The 20,722-nt window shown below is 40.8% G+C and overlaps 1 protein-coding gene across 4 annotated transcripts; it reads right to left on the bottom strand.

Moving 5' to 3' along the window:
* Positions 1–4,127: 4,127 nt before the first annotated feature.
* timeless (timeless circadian clock) lies at positions 4,128–20,165 on the bottom strand. Of its 4 annotated transcripts, none has more exons than XM_085456438.1 (31): positions 20,024–20,165; positions 19,037–19,135; positions 16,565–16,706; positions 16,322–16,475; positions 15,877–15,991; positions 15,672–15,734; positions 15,456–15,557; positions 15,212–15,367; positions 14,972–15,105; positions 14,439–14,526; positions 14,164–14,340; positions 13,740–13,957; positions 13,556–13,659; positions 12,211–12,380; positions 11,832–11,957; positions 11,273–11,424; positions 10,889–10,986; positions 10,684–10,810; positions 10,359–10,560; positions 9,818–9,954; positions 9,452–9,531; positions 8,678–8,801; positions 8,508–8,590; positions 8,204–8,358; positions 7,798–8,026; positions 7,598–7,666; positions 7,311–7,429; positions 6,847–7,084; positions 4,977–5,028; positions 4,820–4,884; positions 4,128–4,712 (listed from the first exon to the last, which is right to left on the bottom strand). In XM_085456438.1, exons 3-31 carry the CDS (start codon positions 16,647–16,649, stop codon positions 4,585–4,587), a joined length of 3,750 nt encoding a protein of 1,249 aa, XP_085312564.1. In that variant the 5' UTR covers positions 16,650–16,706; positions 19,037–19,135; positions 20,024–20,165; the 3' UTR covers positions 4,128–4,584. The 4 variants fall into 4 exon arrangements, with proteins under 4 accessions (XP_085312564.1, XP_085312566.1, XP_085312565.1 ...); XM_085456440.1 differs by having other exon boundaries at positions 19,037–19,126; XM_085456439.1 differs by lacking the exon at positions 19,037–19,135.
* Between the last annotated feature and the right edge of the window lie 557 nt (positions 20,166–20,722).

The following is a 20,722-nucleotide window of genomic DNA, read 5'->3' as shown; positions in this document are numbered from 1 at the left end:
CAACCATTTGTTATAACCAAGCAATGAGGAAGAGAATCCTGAATGCACAAGACGTTGAACCTTGAAGCCGATGAGCTACAGCAGCAGAAGACCACACTGGGTGCCACTCCTAATAGCTAAAAACAGGAAACTGAAGCTACAATCCACACAGGCTCATCAAAATGAGACAATAGAAGATTGGAAAAGGGTTCACTGGTCTGATGAGTGTTTGAGCTACTGTGACATGCTGTAAGCAACCAGCATGTCACAGTTCAACCAGACTGCTGATTTCTGCTGCAGCATTCAGACGGTCGGATCAGAATTAGATGAAAACAACATAAAAGTGTAGATTCAATCTGCCTTGTTACAATGGCTCTGACTGTTGATGGTGTGATGGTGAGTGGGATATTTTCTTGCCACACTTTGGGTCCCTTAGTACCAAATGAGCATTGTTTAAATACCACAGTCTATTGTTGCTGATGATATCCATCCTTTTATCACCACAGTGTACCAGTGTACCCATCTTCTGATGGTTGCTTACCATCAGTAGCTCAAATCATCTCAAACACTTTTCTGTAACATGACAGTGAGTTCACTGTACTCAAATGGCCTCCAGATTTCAAGAGCACCGTTGGGATGTGGTGGAACTGGAGATTCACATCATGGATTAGCAGTTCAAAACCTGCAGCAACTGTGTGACGCTGTCATGTCAGCATGGCCCAAAATGTCAGAGGAATGCTTCCAACACCTTGTTGAATTTATGCCACATAGAAATAATGCAGTCCTGAAGACAACCCAGTGTTAGCAAAGTGACTGATCAGTGCATATCTCTTTAGTATTACAGCTGCTGCTGATTTGAATTTCTTATATATTTGCTGGAAAGCTTGATCTGTGGGAATGCATTTTGTCAGCAATAAAATAAGTATGGATACTTTCAGCTGCTCCCTTATTTCCAGTGTGGTTGCCACAGCAGATGGATCCTCATGCTTGAGTTGGCACAGATTTGACACTGGATGTCCTTCCTGAAGGAACCCTCCCATTTATCTAGGCTTGGGACTGGCACTAGGAATACAATAGTTTGCGATCCACTGACGCTGAGTTTTGTGTCTATTTTCAGCCTCGAAATGCAGATCTTTTGCATATAAGGTGAATGTGTTAACCATTAAAGCTTTACAAAAATGGTACGGAATACAAACTACAATATTTGCATCCAAAATTTAGTAGAGTAAAAGCAGAAAGCAAAACACAGAAATACTTAAATAAAATACAAGTACATTAAACCTGTCCTTCAGTAAAGTAATAATTTTTTTTTACTTAGTTACAATCTTACTGGTTCTATCCATGCTCTAATCCAGTGGTTAGATTAATGGAACTGTAGTACAATGATATTGTTTGGAGGAGGGGCCCTGCAGGGGCCAATCATTTCGGGGAGGTATGTGATACTGCAAATTTCACTAACAATCCAATACCAAGTAATCCAGGTCCAGTATTGCTGATACAAATACTGATACTTTTAAAATGTAAAGGTAGCTTATGGAGGGCAGAGCAGCGTGTCATGAGTTATGAAACGACCACATACCCCCTCTTCAGACATGCCATTGCTGCACCATATTTATTAACAATTCATCAACACAATTCATCCTGGGTCTTCCCTGGGGTCTCCTCCCAGTGGGACATACCCAGGAGGCATCCTTGTCAGATGCCCAAACCACCTCAACTGGCTCCTTTTGATGTGGAGGAGCAAGGGCTCTATTCTGTGTCCCTCCTGGATGGCTAAACTTCTCACCCTATCTCTAAGGGAGAGGCCAGGTACCCTTCAGAGGAAGCTCATTATCGCCGCTTGTATCCCGTTCCCTCCGCGAATCGCTACCTTATCGTGGTGGAGGGGTTTGTGTGTCCCAGGGGCTATGTTGTCCAGGGGCTCTTCTGGGATGATCTGATATCTTCTGTAGGGTCTCCCATGGTAAATTGGTCCTGGGTGAGGGACCAGACAAGAGTCATTCAGAAGACCCCTATGAGTAGAACATCAAAGGGACAGTTCACCCTGCCCGGGATAGGGGTACCAGGCCCCCGCCTTGGAGCCAGGCCCGGGGAGGGTGCCCAAGGGTGAGCGTCTGGTGGCCGGGCCTTAGTCCATGGGGCCCGGCCGGGCACAGCCTGAAAAAGGGACATGGGCCCATCCTCCTGCAGGCCCACCACCCACAGGAGGCACCGTAAGGGTCTGGTGCATTCTGTGTAGGGCGGCGTCCAGGAGCGGAGGCCCTGGCTGACCGATCACCGGCCACCAAGACTACAACCACTGTTGCTGTTAATATTTCTATTAATTTGCTGGTTACCTTTGTTACTTAATTAACTTATTTGCAATAACTGAGAGGAGACTTTTCATAAATATCCCATCCTTTAAAAATGGGAAAACATAAAAAAATATGACTAATACATATATATATGAGGCCTGTCGAGCTCTGCGTGTTAAAACAGAGACAAGTGTTTAGATGTGTAGGTCAATTTGTTTACAGGCCAACTCATTTGTTTCTACTTCAGTGCTCACACAGGGAGTGACTTGGGTACAGAGAGTAACAACTGGTGACACAGGACCTCGAGGATTGCGCTGGTACATTCAGAAATGAGCTGCAGCTGTGAGCGCTGCTTGTAGGAGCACTTTTTTTCTTTCACAGTCAGATGAGTTGGTTGTGCATGAGTGTTGTTGAGCAATAGCCCCAGCCACGGCCCTGTCGGTTGAAACCAACACCCACACGTGTTGTTTACCACTCTCTCTGTGTCCCCCCCCCCCATCCACATTTGCGTATGGAAATCATTGTTGGATGTGCTCAGTCACGCTTGAATCATGTATTGTAAATCATTGGTCTAACAAACCTTGTGCATTTTCTTATCATGCTGTGGCATGAAACTCAATTACACATGTATTCTGAGATAAACTGCAGTACGACAAAAATATCAGGAAGTTGTGGTGTTTTTTCCCCCAGTCCTTACAATGGAATAGGCAGGTACATTTTCCAGAGAATCTACCCACAAACGCACAGCGCCCCAAGGCAATCTAAAGAAGGAGAATGACTAATTGCCTTATGCCCGATGTATGATTTAATAGTTTTCATGGATTTGAAATTGAATGGGTGCTGTCAGTGGGTTCAGTTTTGTAAGGCATTAAATCCTTAGAGGACCTGTTTGTTGCTGAACTACTTTTAAAAATTACAGCTTTCTTTAAACTACAAAAAGTCCCGAGAAATACAGGAAATAAAAAGCAACAGTTTCATATCTGCTGAGAAAAAGTGCCACAGTCACCTTGGGGCAACAACTAAACAACTGTTTATTAAAGGAAACAGTTGAGTACAAACATACACACTTTAAAAATCAAATGTCCTTTAATTTTTTTAATGAAAAGTCAACTTCCATTTGAGTTACCATTTGTTAGACTTCTAAATATTTAATCAATTGGGCAACACGATGCCTCATTCACATCAGACGAATGCTTCTGGTCACAAATCCTGAGTCACTGCTAACAACTAAAGTGTCTGACCCTTAAATTCATGTAGACCATTTTACTGTTCACAGGAAGTGATGTACCTTTAACCTCTCAGCTTTAAGGACTCCACCCACACATGCTTAACTCACAGCAGTGTCTGTAGATTGTCAGCTCTGCTTCTGGCTCTGTGGGATGGGGGCAGAGCAGATGCTGTGACAGGAAGTTACAAACGTGGTCCAGATGTGAGGACAAAGACCACCTCCAACCCAGCTGGAAAACGTGGACGACTAGAGGCGGTGACTGCAGACTAGATGCAAGATCCACACGTGGAAGGAAACCGAATCACACATTTATTCTTGGGATCTTTTTTTTTTGCGTTTTTCACAAGTATGACTGAACCAAAGAAGAATTTTTATTTGTTCCGGCTGTCTTGTACATCTCTGTAACTGTAAAGCCATTTTTTTCAAAAACTGAAAGCCACATTTGAAAGCAATAAAGAGAAAAAAAAATGAGTCTGTGTTACTAATTCTATACTTAATTCTTAGTTAATAACATGTATACGCCCCCTAGTGGTGCAACACAGGCCAACGTACAACAACAACAAAAAAATCCTGCCAGGAAGCCATTTTTGTATTCTGTCAACAGTGTGGTTTTATTAATCAGTACACTTGAATAGAATTATCAAGTCCCAAGTCAACACCGACAAGAACTTGAAAATATACATAAGACTTGTATGCATGGAACAGCATTCAGATAAAAAGTTTAATCTTAGAGTAAACATGATGCACAACCTTCCCAGCATTGATGGATATCTATTTGGGAACCTTTTAAGAACATATGTAGACTAACAAAATTAAAGACCAGCAGAACTTCTTTAGCAGGAAATGCCAATAAATTGTCCACTTGGAGAACAAAAAGAAGAAGATTTGTTTCTTCTCTTTTTTTTTTTTTTTTTTTTTTTTACACAGGCTAATTTTCCATATGTTCTTTTGGGTTACTTTTTTTTAGTAATCCATTAATAGTTTATCCTGTCTGGACTTCAGGTCTCCAGCGGGCTGCGTGCAACATGCGGGACTTTTAATGCATCTCCCATCTGAAGTTTTACAGCCTATTAAAGGCCGTCTCTAATCCTCCTCTTCCTCTTCTTCAATTAAGACCACGCGTCTTCTCTTCACAGGAGCAGAGATGTCCTCCTTGTCTGAATCTTCATCGCCATTTGTATCCATAGCCGCTGCAGTAGCGGAGTCTTTGTCTGCAAAGACAGCAACGTGTGAGCAAAATGATGAAATGAAATGAATGAATCAAGCTCTGTCATAATCAAACACCAGTGAACCCTTCAAATAAGCAGGAGCACAATACCGTTCTCCTCGTCATCGTCCAAAACTCTGCTTCTGTTTATTTTAGTTGAGGTGCTGTCCTGGGAACTGATGTAAACATGGATATTTAAAGAGTTAATCCTCTGAGGATTTTCGCCTTATGTTTACTAGTTAATAAAAATCATAGGATGAGACCTCACCTTTTATTTACATCATGTGTGTCATCGACAGGAGCGGCATCTGACTCAGGAGCTTAAAAAACCCCCCCACAACAACAAAAAGCCCAGTATGAACACAAGTCACATCAGTGTAATTACTGCTCCATCCCCGATTAACGGTACACATGCAACTTCTTAATTTTACCAGCATTGCAGCCATTTCCCATCCTGATTCTAACGCAGCTGTACTGCTTTGCCCAAACTGGCACAGCAGAGGACTCTCATCATAACATGTGCTTTCTGACTTTATATTATGTGCACCCTGCTTTTTTCTAGCAATTTCAGATGCAACTACAACAAAAACATGTTTGGCATAACTTGCATAAATAAAATACAAGGCATAGCCAAAATATACCCAATACAACATAGCAGTGCTTCACAGACAGATGATAAAACTGCTAAATAGTATAGGAAGCACATTCAACATTAAAAATTAAACTGAGTTTTATATAGAGAGTAGAAAAGAAGTCCTCATCAGTGAAGCTCTGAGACCAGGATTCACCATGGCAACAGGTAAATAAAGAGCAAAGCCTCCATTTAAAATCTGGTGGATTTATCTTAAAAAAAAAAACAACAACAACAAAAAAACCAAAAGAAAAACGAGGAAAGAAAAGTGTAATTTTAGTCAGTAATACCTGTTAAGTTGAATTTGTACTAGATGAAGCTGGAATCCTAATTTTACATTTATTTTGTTTTTGTAAATCAAATTATTCAAACATAACTTGACAGGGACAAAGTGTAGGCGACTCAAACTGAGGATACAAATCTGGAGAAACAGCTAAGACAACGTTTACCGTTTGATCTTTGACATTAGTTACCAAGAGAGCAACAGATAGATCCGCTCTCAAGTCCCTTGACCTTGAGATTCGGGGGTCACTGAAATGCAAACTTGTCTGAGATTTTTAGCAGATACAGGATCAAAATCTTTTCAGCCTCATCTTCACTCAAGTATTCACATTAAGTCTGAGATGCAGCTCTTTGACCGATTATAGTACGACACATTATAACCGACGATTGATCGGTTATAAACTTATGGTACAGTAAAAGTGTCCAGTGCAGGGAAACTGGCTGACAGTCTGACAGCTGCATTAATGTCCACAGTCACAAAGATGGAGACTATTTTATTCTGAGCTGATAATAAATCACTGTCTCCTTCTTTTTAGGTATTCTAACAACTAAACGATTAAAAAGCGCTCATGTGAGGGAGTCAGGGAAACTCCGTTTGTTGAAATAAACCTGCCAACAACCAGGTTTAGTTCACAGAGTCTGCTAAGTGACTCAGGGATGAACATAAAAGCCAAAATTTCCCTCATCTCACGGTTAATAAACTCAGAGTCGTTGGCCAAACCTGCTTCCTGGCATAAGGCCCAGCTTCCACTTCTTTGGTTTGTTTTATATTCAGTTAAGTTTCCACTGTCTAGACTGCAGACCTCCAGAGGGCTGAATTCACCCCCCAAACCACTTTAGGGAGCTTTTGTTTTTCTCAGCTCCTGTCTATAGCTTTTACAGTATACTAAAGATGGCAGCTAATCCTAATCCTCAAACCATCTTCTGTCTTTGCTTCACAGGAGCAAAATGACCCTCGATTTAATCTACAACATCTGCATTAGGCAGCTGAATTCTTTTTTTCAAACTTAAAGCTTTGTTACTTTTTTCCTAAACTACAGATGCAAACAAACAGTGGTCAGTTCTTCACAACCTATGAGAACAATGCTATTGTAACAGATTAAACTACTACATTAATTATTACTCAAGGTTACTGCTACATTGTTGGCTATGTGACAAGCCAAAGTGCTGTAAGCTGTAATTAAATGGTTTCATCCTAGACAGAAAATAAATCTGCCACATATACCTGCATCCTCAGCGGTGTATCGTTTCCTCTTGCGTGCAAGCAGCAGAGCTCTCAGGGCCTGAGCTCTCTGTTCATGAGACGCGTCCTCCTCTTCCTCCCCACGGGGTTCCTCTGCTGGGCTCCTGGTCCCATCTTGCTCATCATCATTTTTAGGTTTGTCCTCCTCAGGGCTGAGAGCTGCAGCTGCACTCCGGAGCTGAGATACACTGATCTTTGCAGGGATTCTCCAGAAGGACTCCTAGTTACCAAAAAACAACAACAACAACAAAAACCCTTTTCAACAACACTCACCTCAAGTTTTTTCTTTTGTATTTAATGTAGTTCTGTGTCATTTCTAAATATAGATTTCTCTAATTCAGCCCAAACTACAGTCGCACAAAACAGATTAGGAGTAGGACTACAGCACAGAATAATGTCACATGACTCATTTGACAGTGAAATATCACTCGCATACAAGCACACACCTGTTCATTTGCAGGTGCTCGCATTCCCAATTTGCGCAACAGTCGTTGGAAGCTCTTGTTTTCCATGGCTTCTTCATTTGACTCTGTGAACGGGGCCAGTGGAACAGGCTGAGACAAACCTGGGAAACGGACCACAATCATTTCAATATCGCGCCAAATAAAAGTAATTACAACATGCTTTAAACGCACTGTGCAGCATGCATCCATATCTTCCTAAAATCACCAACAGCAGAAAAAAAACAATGTCTGGAAAATGTTTGGTTTTTTTTGTTGACAGATGCACTCACCGTCATTTTCACGATCATCTGCTGTTTTGTTCAGACAATTCTGTAGCCACAACAAAGGTCCAGACATGCCTATGGGGGGAAAAAAAATCCAGATTTTAATATCTTACTACAAACATTAAATCCACATCATCGCATTACATGTTATCCATTCATCCTCTCTGATCAGTGAGAACACAGGGGCAATCTGGCCTTTGTCTCACCTTCCTGTTTCAGAGCATACACCATTTTCTCTACATCAGGTCTCCTTCCTCCTGTAGAGTGCATGCCTTGGCTCCTCCTGCCACCATTTAGTGGTCTTTCACTTTCCTGCTCTTCAAGGTCCTCTGCCTCACTCTCCTCAGACTCATCCTCTCGCTCATATTCATCATCTCTGTCCACAGGATCATCCTGGGTGCCTTGTGTGAGTTCAGCCAAGAACTCTTCTTCAGTCTGCATCAAAAAATGAGTTTAAATTTATTAAGAAATTGACATTTCTTCAAATATAATTCACTTCAATTCAATTCAATAAAACTTTATTGATCCTGAAGGTTGACCCCGAAACAAATCTTATTTGTTCTGAAGTTTTTAATCTCTTATATTTTAAGTATAAAAGACTAAAGTAGCTACCATTCCTTTTCCAGTGCTCTTCCCGTGAGCACTCCGACTTCTCTTCTTATACAGTTCTCGTCTCTCAGACACCAGGCCCATGCTGAGCAGCTTGTCCACCACACGTGCTCGGGAGCGCTTAGCAGTGAGCTTCTTCATGATGCTACCCAGCACATCTGTGAAAGCAGAGGTTTTATCAGTCAAAACTGGACACACATACTGTGAAGCATTCATGCTTAATTTACTGAGATTGGAACAGAGGACAGATGAAAGGTAAAATTTAATTTTTCTGTCATGCGTTTAAAAATAAGAGAATATCTGTTACCATCAGAGTCTCTGTACTCCTCAAACAGCATCTGCAACTCCAGCTCTTGCTCTTCAGTCCACAGAACAATTCCAGTACCTTTCCTTTGAATATGACAAAAATTCTTTAACGGCAGCCTTGTATTATTAGTTTGCATTACATCCTTCATTGAAAATAAATCAAGTACATACTTGGGTTTCTTCAGTTCTTTAGCATTGCCCACCAGGCGCATATGTACCAGCTGCGTCACTACCTGACGCCGAGTGCGGTTGCTGTTGCTTAGTAATGGCAGGAGAGTCTCCACTATGTCTGGCACTATGCACAAGAGTCAGCAGTCAGAAGCTTCATGTACAAGTATATTTAGTAACTTATAACAAGTTTTGGGTGTAATATACTCTGAAGTAACACATTAATGTGGTCACATTACTTTTTCAGTAACACATCACTTACTTAACTCAGTAATCATGTCACAGTTAGAATTATGTTGTTATGGTGCTCCAATGGTTCAATTATTAATAAGCTGGTTTGACAGTCAAAAATGAATTAAAAAGCTATTTCTATGTGTACATATTTCTACAGTAGAACTGCAGTAACAACTGCTCTAAAGTTACTTTGGGTGATTTCTAAATTTGCTTTGATTTCAAGCAATAAAAGGTTTCATGCGTGTTATTATTAGGATGTTGATTTATGTGTGTGGGACTACAGAATAAGATTTATTTTAACTGGCAATTATTTAACTGTGTATTTCAGGCCAAGTTATAGAGTAACACAAAAGGATGTAACAAATACTGTAACAACTTAATTTCTACAGTCATTAAGTAACTCAATGCATTACCTAAAACAAAACAAAAGAAAAGCCCCAAAAGGAATAAGTAATATTTAACATGTTCCATTTTTTTGAGTAATGACCCCAACACTCCTTATAAGAGACAAGAAAAGATGTGCAAACAGCAAACAAAGCCAACCGTCAGAGTCACGGTGCTCCTCGTAGAGTCTGCGCAATTCCTCTTCCTCCTCTTCAGTCCATGCTGGTCTCTTTTCCTCTCTAACAGATTCACAACAATGACATGCAATACTTCAAATTATGGACATAAATACATATGCATGCTTTACATTGTTACACATATGATATGACACATGAACCGTTTTCACACATGAGCGACGAGAAAGTAATTGGGCACACAAGGGGCGCTGCCTAGAAACATGAGATTATTCTCTGTATTATAATGTCTATAATAGTTCAGGGCTGCAGTGCACATGTGAAAATGACTTTACATGAACACATGTATTAAGTCTATGTAAACAGAACCTGAAAAAAGAAAAGCACCCACTCTTTGGTGTAGCCTTCTGTCATCTCACGCACAGCTCCCACATTTTTCCAGAACAGCAGCTCCACATACGCTTTATTGTTCTGTGCTGCCAGTGAAACGAACCGCTTCACTAAATATTTGCCAAGAGTCACTAGTTCCTGTGATGGAGAAGAGGAAAAAAACATGTAAGCGATTGTGTAATATCTAAGCTTTATATCAACAGCTTGCAGAAGAAAGTGTTCTTTTTAATTGCTAGATATCTGACATGCCAGGTGCCCTCCGGTGTTATCAGTCACAGAAGCTTCCCTCACCTGAATGTAACAGCGTCCCCTCCCTTTAGTGCATGTTCTGGCTGCACACCAGGCAACCTTATTTTCTTCTACAAAGAGCGCTTCAGACATAACTGATTTATTATCCACCGTCAGGGTAGTCCCTGAATGTGGATATTCTGGTATCAGAATTTAGCATCGGTAGGAACCTCCCATAGTGAGCTATCTCACACAGATGTCAGAGAAACTTAACTAGGATTACCAAACGCCTTCCTCCAGTGTTGTTACCCTACCTGGTAAGCAGCTGCAGCAGGGTCATTTAAGATTTTGTTGAAAATGTGGAAAACTGACAACTGGAAGAGCAGGGCGTCCATTTTAAGGTCAACAGCCAGGCGGTGCAGCATTCGAGCAATGCAGTGGTTTGTGTGTGGGGTGTTTTTTGAATAGGATTTCAGCAGGAGAAGGTACGGATGAACAATACCGGGGTTGGCAAATCTGTAAAGACCAAGAGAAGGGGCAAACTTCCCATTAGGAAAGTCACAGAACTGTATGCAAACAGACTCTAAGGCAACATTTAGCATGGATTACAGCACAGATTTGCCACAAGTTACTTCTCACCTCTTGATGAAGTCTAGAAATTTGAACTCCGTTTCAGAAACCTGGACAGACTCCAGCTCTTCCTCTTCCATCTCTGGCCCATCCTCCTCCTCTTCCTCCTCCTCCACCACAGCAGTCTGAGATGACCCTGAAGTCAAAAGCAAAGGTTTGAATCCTGCATGGAGGCTTTTGCACAAGAATGATAAATATACATTTCAATACTTACTTGGCAGTTTGGCATGGAGGATCTGCTTAAGGAGTTCCAGTTCCTCTTCAGGTTCCACATCAGCTGAACCAAACACATCTCCCTCTGGCCACACCTCTCTGAGCATGACAAGAAAGGAAAAAAAACACAAACATTTTCCTAACTACACATGCCTGCTTAGAAACTTAGGACAACTGAAAGAAAAGTCTAATTTAATAATTGAATAAACAAAGTAATTTTTAACCTTTAAAAACTTCTTCTAGAAAAGGCATTTTTCGTATCCACATGATTTCAAATTGAGTCTCTATTGTGGTTAACTTCAGAAACTGTAAATTTTAAACATTTTGCAGTGGCCACTATAAGATTTAAATAAAAAAATAAAAAATAATACTGAGTTTTACTGACCTGGCAGCACGCAGCAGCCCCAGAGCTTCTGGGCCCATTCGAGCCAGCAGAGCATCCTGCACTCTCACCATAGCCTCAGTACGCTGATCCTCAAGGGGAGTCTCAGACGTGGCATCAAACGGCACTAAGCTTTGAGTTAAAGATTCAGACAACTGCAAACAGAGGACAAGAGGAGACACTGAGCGTGAGCAAGTTTGTCACATCGATATGTTTTTGACATTTTTAAGACCTCTTGTCTAAAATCAGCTCTGAAACAAAGCTTTCTCTCTGCTACTCCTGATAATAATATTATAATATACTTACAATGCAACAATATTGGAGTGTGAGTGTGTGTGAATATAAAGCACGTAGACATAGATAAAACAGCTATATGGATGTGAGTGAGATCAGGTGCCTGAGAGCAGAAAGGACTCTGAATGCTCACATGGTGTAGAAAGGTGCTTTTTAACTACCAGTCAGGTCTATAAGTTTCTAGATAATGGTAAATTATTTTGTAACTTTCCAATTTCATGTTTCTACATAACCAAACAAACATCTTGAGGCTGAGCTTCACACCAACCTTAAACCCTGCACCCTTCAGCTCTTCCTCTACAATCTTCCAGGTCTCCTCCAGGGCCTCTGGACTAGTTTCTGGAGCTGCCTCCTTTTTCTTACCATGAGACTTTCTCCGCTTCACCCTCTTCCTCTGAAGATTTAACAGAGCAAATGTTAACATTAAAAAAAACAAAAAACAAAAGCAAGTGAAAATAAAATAAAATAAACAATAAAAACAAAGGTGAATCAAATAGACCAATACGGCAAGGCCGGGACGGTTCATTTGGTAAAGTAAATCCGTTGTGCATCTTTCTTGGCCTTTAGACAATAATTCTGATGGCAAAAGAACCAAATGGGACAGGCGGAAAAAAAACAAACATTGCAAATTAAGCACAAGAACTTACCTGCACCATCAAGTTTCTGCGGCCTTTGCAGAAGCGCTCTAACATTCGCAAGAAGAGGTGAGTTGACTCTACCAGGTCTTTGAGGTAGGATTGAGGTTGCTTGGTTTCATCATACTTTCTCAGCAAGGTCAGGAAAATCTCTCTGTACTCCATCAGGTAGAATATGTTACCTAGAAAGTAAAAGTAAACAGATGAGACAAACTCAAACACTGGGGATTGTCTTAGTGGTATACACGGTTGTGGACAGAAGTTTACATCGGCTCATGATGGGCATGAATGTTGTGGTTATTTTTGGATTTTAACAATTTCTGTGAGTTGTTCTTGTTCCAGGTTGGAATAATTCTACAGTATGTCTTGGGTGAATAAGTATGAATTTATATTTCAAACATATACCACTAATATCTGGCTCATATTAGTAACGATCCTCTAGCTGCTGATTTGAGGGGAAGGTGAAAAATTTGGAGGTAGTCCTCCTTGTTAATTATTCCATCCACTTTGTGCAATGTACCAGTACCACTGGCAGCAAATTAAGTCAAGTTTGAAGACCTTACCTTCCCTCCTCCATACATACCTCTTGACAGCTCAATCTCTGTCTCATCTGACCCTAAAACTTTTATCCAGAAGGCATTTGGCTTGTCTCTCAATTGATGGTGATGTAAAATCCACTTCACTGTGGACAGTGATGCTGGTCTTTCAGCAGTTTCCAGTTTATGGCAGGCTTGAGCCTTGAGGTTCCTGGGTTGTTCCTGGGTTGTTCCTGACCAATTTCCTCTCATCTGAGGGTGACAGTTTGGGTCTTGTTCCAGACTTTGGCAAAGTCTGAATTACTGATCTTAGAATCTGCAGTTGTTTAGAAATGGCTCCAAGAAATCTTCCCAATTTGTGCAAATCTACAATTCTCCTTAGCACGTCTGTGAAGTTCTTGGGCTTCCCCATTGTACTTAACAATTGTCAATCCAATGAGTGCTATCAAGCAAATCCTTTTCATGCCAGTTGTACTCAATCATGACCATGAGCGAGAAATTAATAGGCCTTGGCGAGTTGAAAGTCACTGTAAAACCTTCAGCACCACTTGTTAAAAGAGTGTATTAGTGGTACATATTTGAGACTGTTTGTATACTTTGACCCTGCGTGGTTCAGAGAAAATCCAAAATAAATTAAAACTTGTGAACTAAAGTCTTCTTTTTTAAAATCATTTAAGATTTATGTTGTATAAAAGCCCAAATTTACCATGACATTCATGCCCAAATGTCTGATCATAACTATACATATGCTAGAAGACCATGTGAAAAACTGTTCACCTTGAACAAAAGTTATATATAAACTTTTAAACCTACAATCTTACTTTTAATGACGCTGGAACTCTGCCGGATGCTTTCATCCTGCGATCTGTCCATCTCATTCACAGTTAGCAGCAGTTCTTGATATGCCTTTAGTGCCAAGTGCATCCTAAAAGGAACAAATCGCAGCAGTGTTGGGCCGACTCAAGTATTCGATTCCATTAACCAGCTTCTAAACGATCGCCTTACCTGCGGGACCAAGAAGTGGCCTCTTTCCGGTCTGTGAGCAGCATCTCATAGTAGTTGGTAATGTTGCGCTCAATAAAATGAAACGCCCGGATTGACATGGTCTCAGAAACTAGGTCGGCACGGAAACAACTGCCTCTGTTGAAAGCCATGAAAAAGCTGAGTGCCCACAGGTAATAGGTCTCATCATGTTGCTGAGTCTGCTCACGAATGAGGCTTTCCTGTTGAGAAGACAAAGACAAAAATCTGGTGAAAACAAAAAACCTTAGATGCCCTTTTTGGATGTTTTCGATGGTTTTAGATGTCGAGGTAAGAAGCATCTTCCTGTTCACAAAAAACCATTTTAATAATTTAGCTGAGAAAAACTTGTGTTCAGCATGTCACTGTGCATCTATACAAAAAAATAAGACACATAACAGCGGCCGACCTTAACGAGGTACATGAGTCGATTGTAGCAGTTCTCCAAGAAGTCCACACAAAACTCTCGCAGGAAAAGTCGAACATTTAAGGCCGAACGTCGTTTCTCCCCACTTTCTTGGGCCTTTCGATGCCTCTTGGGAACACGTCTCACTGCTTTGCCAATGTCGTGAGTGTAATTTTTGAACTTAAAAAAAAAATAAAATAAAACAGACACAATAAATTATTTTCTCTTAACACGATCTCTTAATGGAAAGATTTCATAACGGAAATTGAACAGCTCACATTCTGAAGGTTCCTGTGATAGATCACATCTTTGTCCCCTATTGCCTTCAGTCCTTGAACAACAAAAGACCCTCCGAAGCGAGAGTGTCTAAGAGGAAAACAACAGCATATACATTGTGTCTCAGTACTCAGGATGCTATAGTGTTTTTGGGAACATTTTTGCAAGCATATAATGACATTTATCCATCCATCTGCGCTCATTCTAAACCAACTTGTTGCAACTCCACCATGTGTCTTAATGCTATGCTGACTTTTGCCATGAAACTATTTTTTTACTGCAACTCTTCTGTAGCTGCACCTCACCCAGAAGTATTCCTAGTTCACAGATACTTCTAATGTAATACACATTATTGTAAACAGTTCCGAATTGCAGCAAGGAAGTGATTTTGACTGAGAAGATCAGAGGTTCAAGTTGGAACCCTTGTTTACCCAGGACCTCTGACCCATCACCACTTGAAAATCTATGTGCATTTAAACTCTTCTGTAATTGGCAACGGTAAACTTGGCACTAAAGAACATCTGTGTGTCTGCACCTGGTCCCTCTCTGTAAAGTGCGGGAATGTTTCTCTGCATGCTCCTTCTGCCTCAGTGCCTCCAGCTCATTAGAGTCCTTCTTCTTCTCTTCTGCTGAACGAGCATGGCCGGCACTCACCAAAGCTTCTGGAGTCTGTAAAGAAAGAAAACAACAACAACAAAAATAACAAAACCCACTGAAACAGAGAACAGCTAGAACATTTAGATGTGCACTCCCAAAATGGATCTTTCTGTCTAACCTGGTCTCTGAACATAAGGGAGATGATTTCCAACACATGCATACTCCACTGCTGCTCACTCTGTGCTGAGGCCAGGAACTTGATCAGGTCATCAAAGCCGCTCATGTGAATGGCCCACAGCACTTGATCATGGACACTGGCATCATCATCCACTTTCTGCAAATAAAGGATAAAAAGAGAGAGATTAGGGATGGGAAGAACTTGCACTTATATGGAATCAGCATAACTCTTTTTTAAGTCAAACCTTCTCTTCACTGGGGTTTGCAGGTACATGAAGCACATTTCTAACCAGCAGCAAAATCCTCTCTATCAGCAGGTTATCTTCTTCCTGTCTCTGCTCCCAGTCCTGAGTGACCAAAGGTGAGGATGCAGACAGAAAAGCATGAAGAATCAGAAGCATTTTTACTCTGAGTGGAAACTGCTCAATGAAAACAAAAATCTGAACAAGTGAAATACTCACAAGTTGTAGAAGGTTGTACAATGTCTCACTCAAGATACAAAACACACTCTCACTGGCAAATGCCTGAAAATTAAAGATAATGATAAAGTGGCAACAGTGATACTTTTATTGTGTGCTTTATAAAAACATTGTCTGCAAATATTTTGTTTGTAATTACATAAAAACCACTTTTTATAAAATCCTTGCTTTATTGCTCTTCAAATACCTCCTTATAAGCCTGCAAATGAGATGTCACTTGCAAAAAGTGATGCCTGAACACCGGGTCATCTGGGACTTTACCAAAACAGAGCATGGCAGGCTGCGTGAGGTTGACCATGAGTCTAGAAAAAAAAGAAAGAGAGATTTTAAGTAACAGATTGTTTTTTAAACAAACTGGTATTGACAGAGAATCAAATTTATTAATTTTCTAACAATAATGTGTCACCATAGTAACACATGTTACACGAATTGTATTAAAGGACAATATTACTATTTTTATTTGTCACTGTCACTTACCTATCAATCAATCTTTACTCCAGAATCACAAAACATATCACATAACACAAAAATAAGATAAAAAATATACCCAAACAACCTTCGCTAAAATACAGATGAGCATATTTATATATATACACATATATTTTATAGATGAGACTTCTCAGGATTGGTACCTGATGCAGGCATCAAATAAGGCTTTGTCCTGTCTGTGCTGAATGATAATAGGCAGAAGGTCATTCTGTACAATCTGGCTTTCACCCAACTGCTGCCGGACATCACGTGCGTCATCTTCATGGCGTAAATAGCGAATCAAGTCTTTCACGCTCTCTGTAACATAGAGACACGGCAGCTGTGAGAGGACTGTTCTGGATCAAAACAACAACTACATATATATTTACACTTCAAATAGGACTCACCTAAGCAATCAGCCTCCTTGTGATAGGTGTCTCCCTCCAGATAACCTAGAGCACTGCACGTTGCCAAAAGTTCACAGTTCATCATGAATAAGTCCACACACCATCAGGGTGCCTTGAGGTCCAGGGGATCAGCGTAAGTGACCTAAAATTGTCAGAATAATCACAAAAGCTCAAGCTGAAATAATTACTCCTTACAAACAAGGTTAGCAAAAGAGCGTCTCAAACGTGTCCTTGAAGTAGATGGCCTACAGCAGCAGAGAACCACACTGGGTGCCACTCCTGTCAACTAGGAAAAGGAAACTGGAGCTACAATTACCACAAGCTCACCAAAATTGGGCAAAAGAAGACCTGAAAATGGTACCTGGTCTGACGAGCCTCAATTTCTGCTGCGACATTCAGACAGTAGAGTCATAATTTGGTGAAAACGTGGTTCAGGCTGCTGCTGCTTGTGTAATAGTGTAGAGGATATTTCCTTGGTATGCTTTGGACCCTTTAGTACAAACTGAGCATTGTTTAAACAACACATCCTACGGAGTTATTGCTACTGACCATACCTACAGTGAACCCACCTTCTGATGGATGATTACAAGCAGGATAACATCATGTCATAAAGCTCAATTATCTCTAACTAGTTTCTTAAACATGACACTGAGTTCACTTTCCTGAATCTAACACAGCATCTTTAGGTTGCGGTGAAACAGGAGATTCTCATCGTGGATGTAGTGCCACCAAATCTGCAGCAAATGTATGCAGTGGCGTGTCTAGAAAATTTTTGTTGGGGGGGCCAGGTAGGGGCACAGATTTGGAGAAGGGTGGCAGATGTAATTGGCAGATAATGTTAAAAACAATTCTACCAACCGTTAACCATAATTCAATAACCCTGTAAACCTAATAACCGAATGCGCTTTTAACTCTTATTAGAATGAGATTTTAACCACTACGGTGCAAAGTTTTTAGATACTGCGTTGATAAAGTACAAGAGATACAATCAGTCAGTGTTTATTCAGCATTCAAGGACATCAATATTTGCATAGTATTTTTACTGACATGTAGTGCACATATGTTTTGGGCAAAAACATTTTTGAATATTAAAATACGAACATTTTTAACATACAATTGGCAAATTAGCCAATGTCAATGCAAAACCAATGCCTGTTAAAAAAAAAGAAGATAATCTTCTCACAAACTGGTGTTTGATTTTGAAACAGGAAAAAAGTGGGGAAACAAATGAAAAGACTAATATTTGAATAAAACCTGAAAGCAAGTAAATACTTTCTATGCTGCCTTATGGTCAACTTTGGTAATATTGATCAAGAACAACACTGGCTGATGATGAAATACAGTCAGCTGGCATGGTGACACTGCCAGTATTAACCTGCAGGGCTGGACTGGGACAGAAAATCGGGCATTTTCACTACAGATTGGCCCACCAGGTATTAAAGCCATAAAGCCTTTGAATGAAAACAAATGCTGTTGTGACAGTGATGTACAGTCTTGTTGGTATATGTATGATTTCTATACATTTTACGTCAGATAAAAACTTTGTTCGCAAGATTCAGATAATTATTTAATAAAAGCTAAATATTTTAAATGAGAATAAAAAAAGAAAAGTATTTCTTTGTGCCCCACCTTTCCCTGTTAATGCCCTACATGGACCCCCTGGCAACACTTTGCTAGACCCGTCCCTGCACAGTTACCAGCTGTCAGCTACACAGAAAAGGATCCTGGTGTTATTTGTCTCTCAGAAACAGTTCATAACTTCCCTTCAACTCATTCCTGTCACCTAAAAGGTAAACCTGTTTCTCCATCACCTGTTCAGCTCTGATGATTCAGTAAGGACATCTCCTGGTTTCATCCTTGTGTTTCCCTCTCACCACATATCCAAACCGACATCATGACCAGCAGCTTTACAGCTGTGGCTCCAGCAAACATCAGCTGATAGTAGAAAGCAATATTAAATAAATTCTAACAACAGCTGATCAAGCTTAAACGTGCTGCTGTTGTTTAGCGCGACATCTGCTGGTTTCCTGTTTCTGGCGCAAAGTGGGTGATAAACAAACAAGAGAGACGATCAGCTGATCATTGATCAGTTTCATGATTGAAGTAGCAATAGAAGAGGCAGCTGTAAAGACAGAATAACTCCAGCTTTGTGTCTTTTTCCATCCTAGCTGAAGTACGGGACAAACTGTGTCTCTTCTCAGCTCAATACGAAACGCATAATATTTTCTCTGAATGAGGGACCATTCCATTTTTTAAGGAGCTGTTGGCAACTCTACTAACTAACCTTATGAATAAAATAACGTTCACTATCAGTAACATCATAGCAACCGAACAGCTGTATAAACTCGTCATGCTAGCTCACGCAGTATGAGGTATTGTAACTGACTGTAAAAAGTCAGCACAACGAAAATAAACTGCACCTAAACTTGGTTTATATCTGACCCAGATAGACTGCAGGTCATAACTTCTTACCTGAAGTTCAGTTCACCTGACACTCGGACCGGCGGCCGCCTCGGGTCTCTCCTCCTCCTGCCTCACCTTTCCCTCATCCACCTGTTGCCTCTGTGAAAGCTCCGCCATAGCCACCACCAAACAACTGAGTTATTTTTACACATCGGCCAGCATCTGGCCAATCCACCACTTCTCATTGTTCATGCCGTTACAAAAATAAATAAATAAATGAGTCATCAGCCCACCATGCAAACGTCCGATGGCTAGTCCAGCTATGTTAACTTGTTAATCTTTCGCCAAAAAAATGTTTTCTGCGGTGCCGTCTTTCCTCTCCTACCTTTGCTAACATGATGCGCATAGTGCAGAAGCCGGTGCTGCATTCACTTACCCTCGGATATCTGAGCTTCACTGTGAAACCATAATGGTATATTTGATATTTCATTAAATTTTATTATTTTAGCTTCGGGGTGGCACCTGGAGTGGCCAGTCTGGTTGGGGGGGGGGGGGGGGTGGCCTGTGCCCCCCGAGGCCACCCCGCTGGACACGCCATTGAATGTATGATGCTGTCATGTCAATAAAGACCAAAATCTCATAGGAATTTTTCCAGCAGCTTGTTGAATACTATGAATTAAGGCTGTTCTGAAGGCAAACGAAACTCCAACCAGGTACCAGCAATGAGTACCTAATAAATAAAGCGACACATTTTTCCATATACCTACTCAGCTGTGTTTGACTTGATGACCAACCTTGTTAAGTGTGTCGGTACAAACTGAGTGCAATCTAGCTTTACTACAATTACTACTACTTATTTACAGGACCTGCTGAAGAAAACTGACTTATGTTATTGGTGGCATATTTAGAGCTGTATACTATATACTTATAATACTACTATGCTACTATTTCTGCTAAGACTGCGGTCTTCCTTCAGATCGGTAACCTTGTGTCAGAGCAGCTACCTTAGGTTTTACGTTTCATACAGTATAAAGAAAGTAGAAACAACGTACTTACCTTCCAGGTCGTCCAAATGTTGTTTCAGTCTCTCCTTTTAAACAACCACCAGCGCATTTGGCGCTGTCTTTTCTAACAATATACGGCTGTTTTCCACCTGCAGTCACACAACTGCGACAAACCGGACAAGTCTCGCGCCAAGACCGCGAGCGAAAACTCTGGAGGCGGATGTAGAATGTCGTCACGACGTAAAGTAGCTATGCCCTGATTTTTGCCTTTCAGGTAGCGCCTTTTTAAGTTGGGGACTGAAAAAATAATGTACACCGCTGACATGGCTGTGTTAAGTTTAAGTGAAGAAGCTTAATACAGAGATTTGAGGCAGCAGGAGTCAAGTATGGCGGAAGCAAAGTTCGCGAAATGTGTGGAAAACAGCTGCAGTCTGCGATGAAGGTTCGCCTGGGAGGTGTCACTCAGGGAAAATGAAATATAACAAAGGGTCCTGTGTGATGGATATGACCGTGTGCAAAAATGCTAAGAGTTGCATAAACTAAACTATTAGAATTTATTTTAAGCTGTCATTGACTAATACCTTTGTGGTCTTGCTCCCAACTACACCTCAGCTCTCTTACTACCCGATTCACGTACATACTAAAAGTAGCCAGATCGATCCACATATCGATATCATGGATGCTAAATATTGGTATCGGAACTACTAGCGTAATAGGATCGATAGTTTGCATCTATCCTCTAATTTTATTA

The sequence above is a fragment of the Copadichromis virginalis genome, linkage group LG5 (assembly GCF_057382275.1).
Source record: "Copadichromis virginalis isolate Kocher_CV1m ecotype Utaka linkage group LG5, C_Virginalis_male_GT1.1, whole genome shotgun sequence".
In the NCBI taxonomy this organism is placed as follows: Eukaryota; Metazoa; Chordata; class Actinopteri; order Cichliformes; family Cichlidae; genus Copadichromis; species Copadichromis virginalis.
This window is presented reverse-complemented; position numbering and strand designations above follow the sequence as displayed.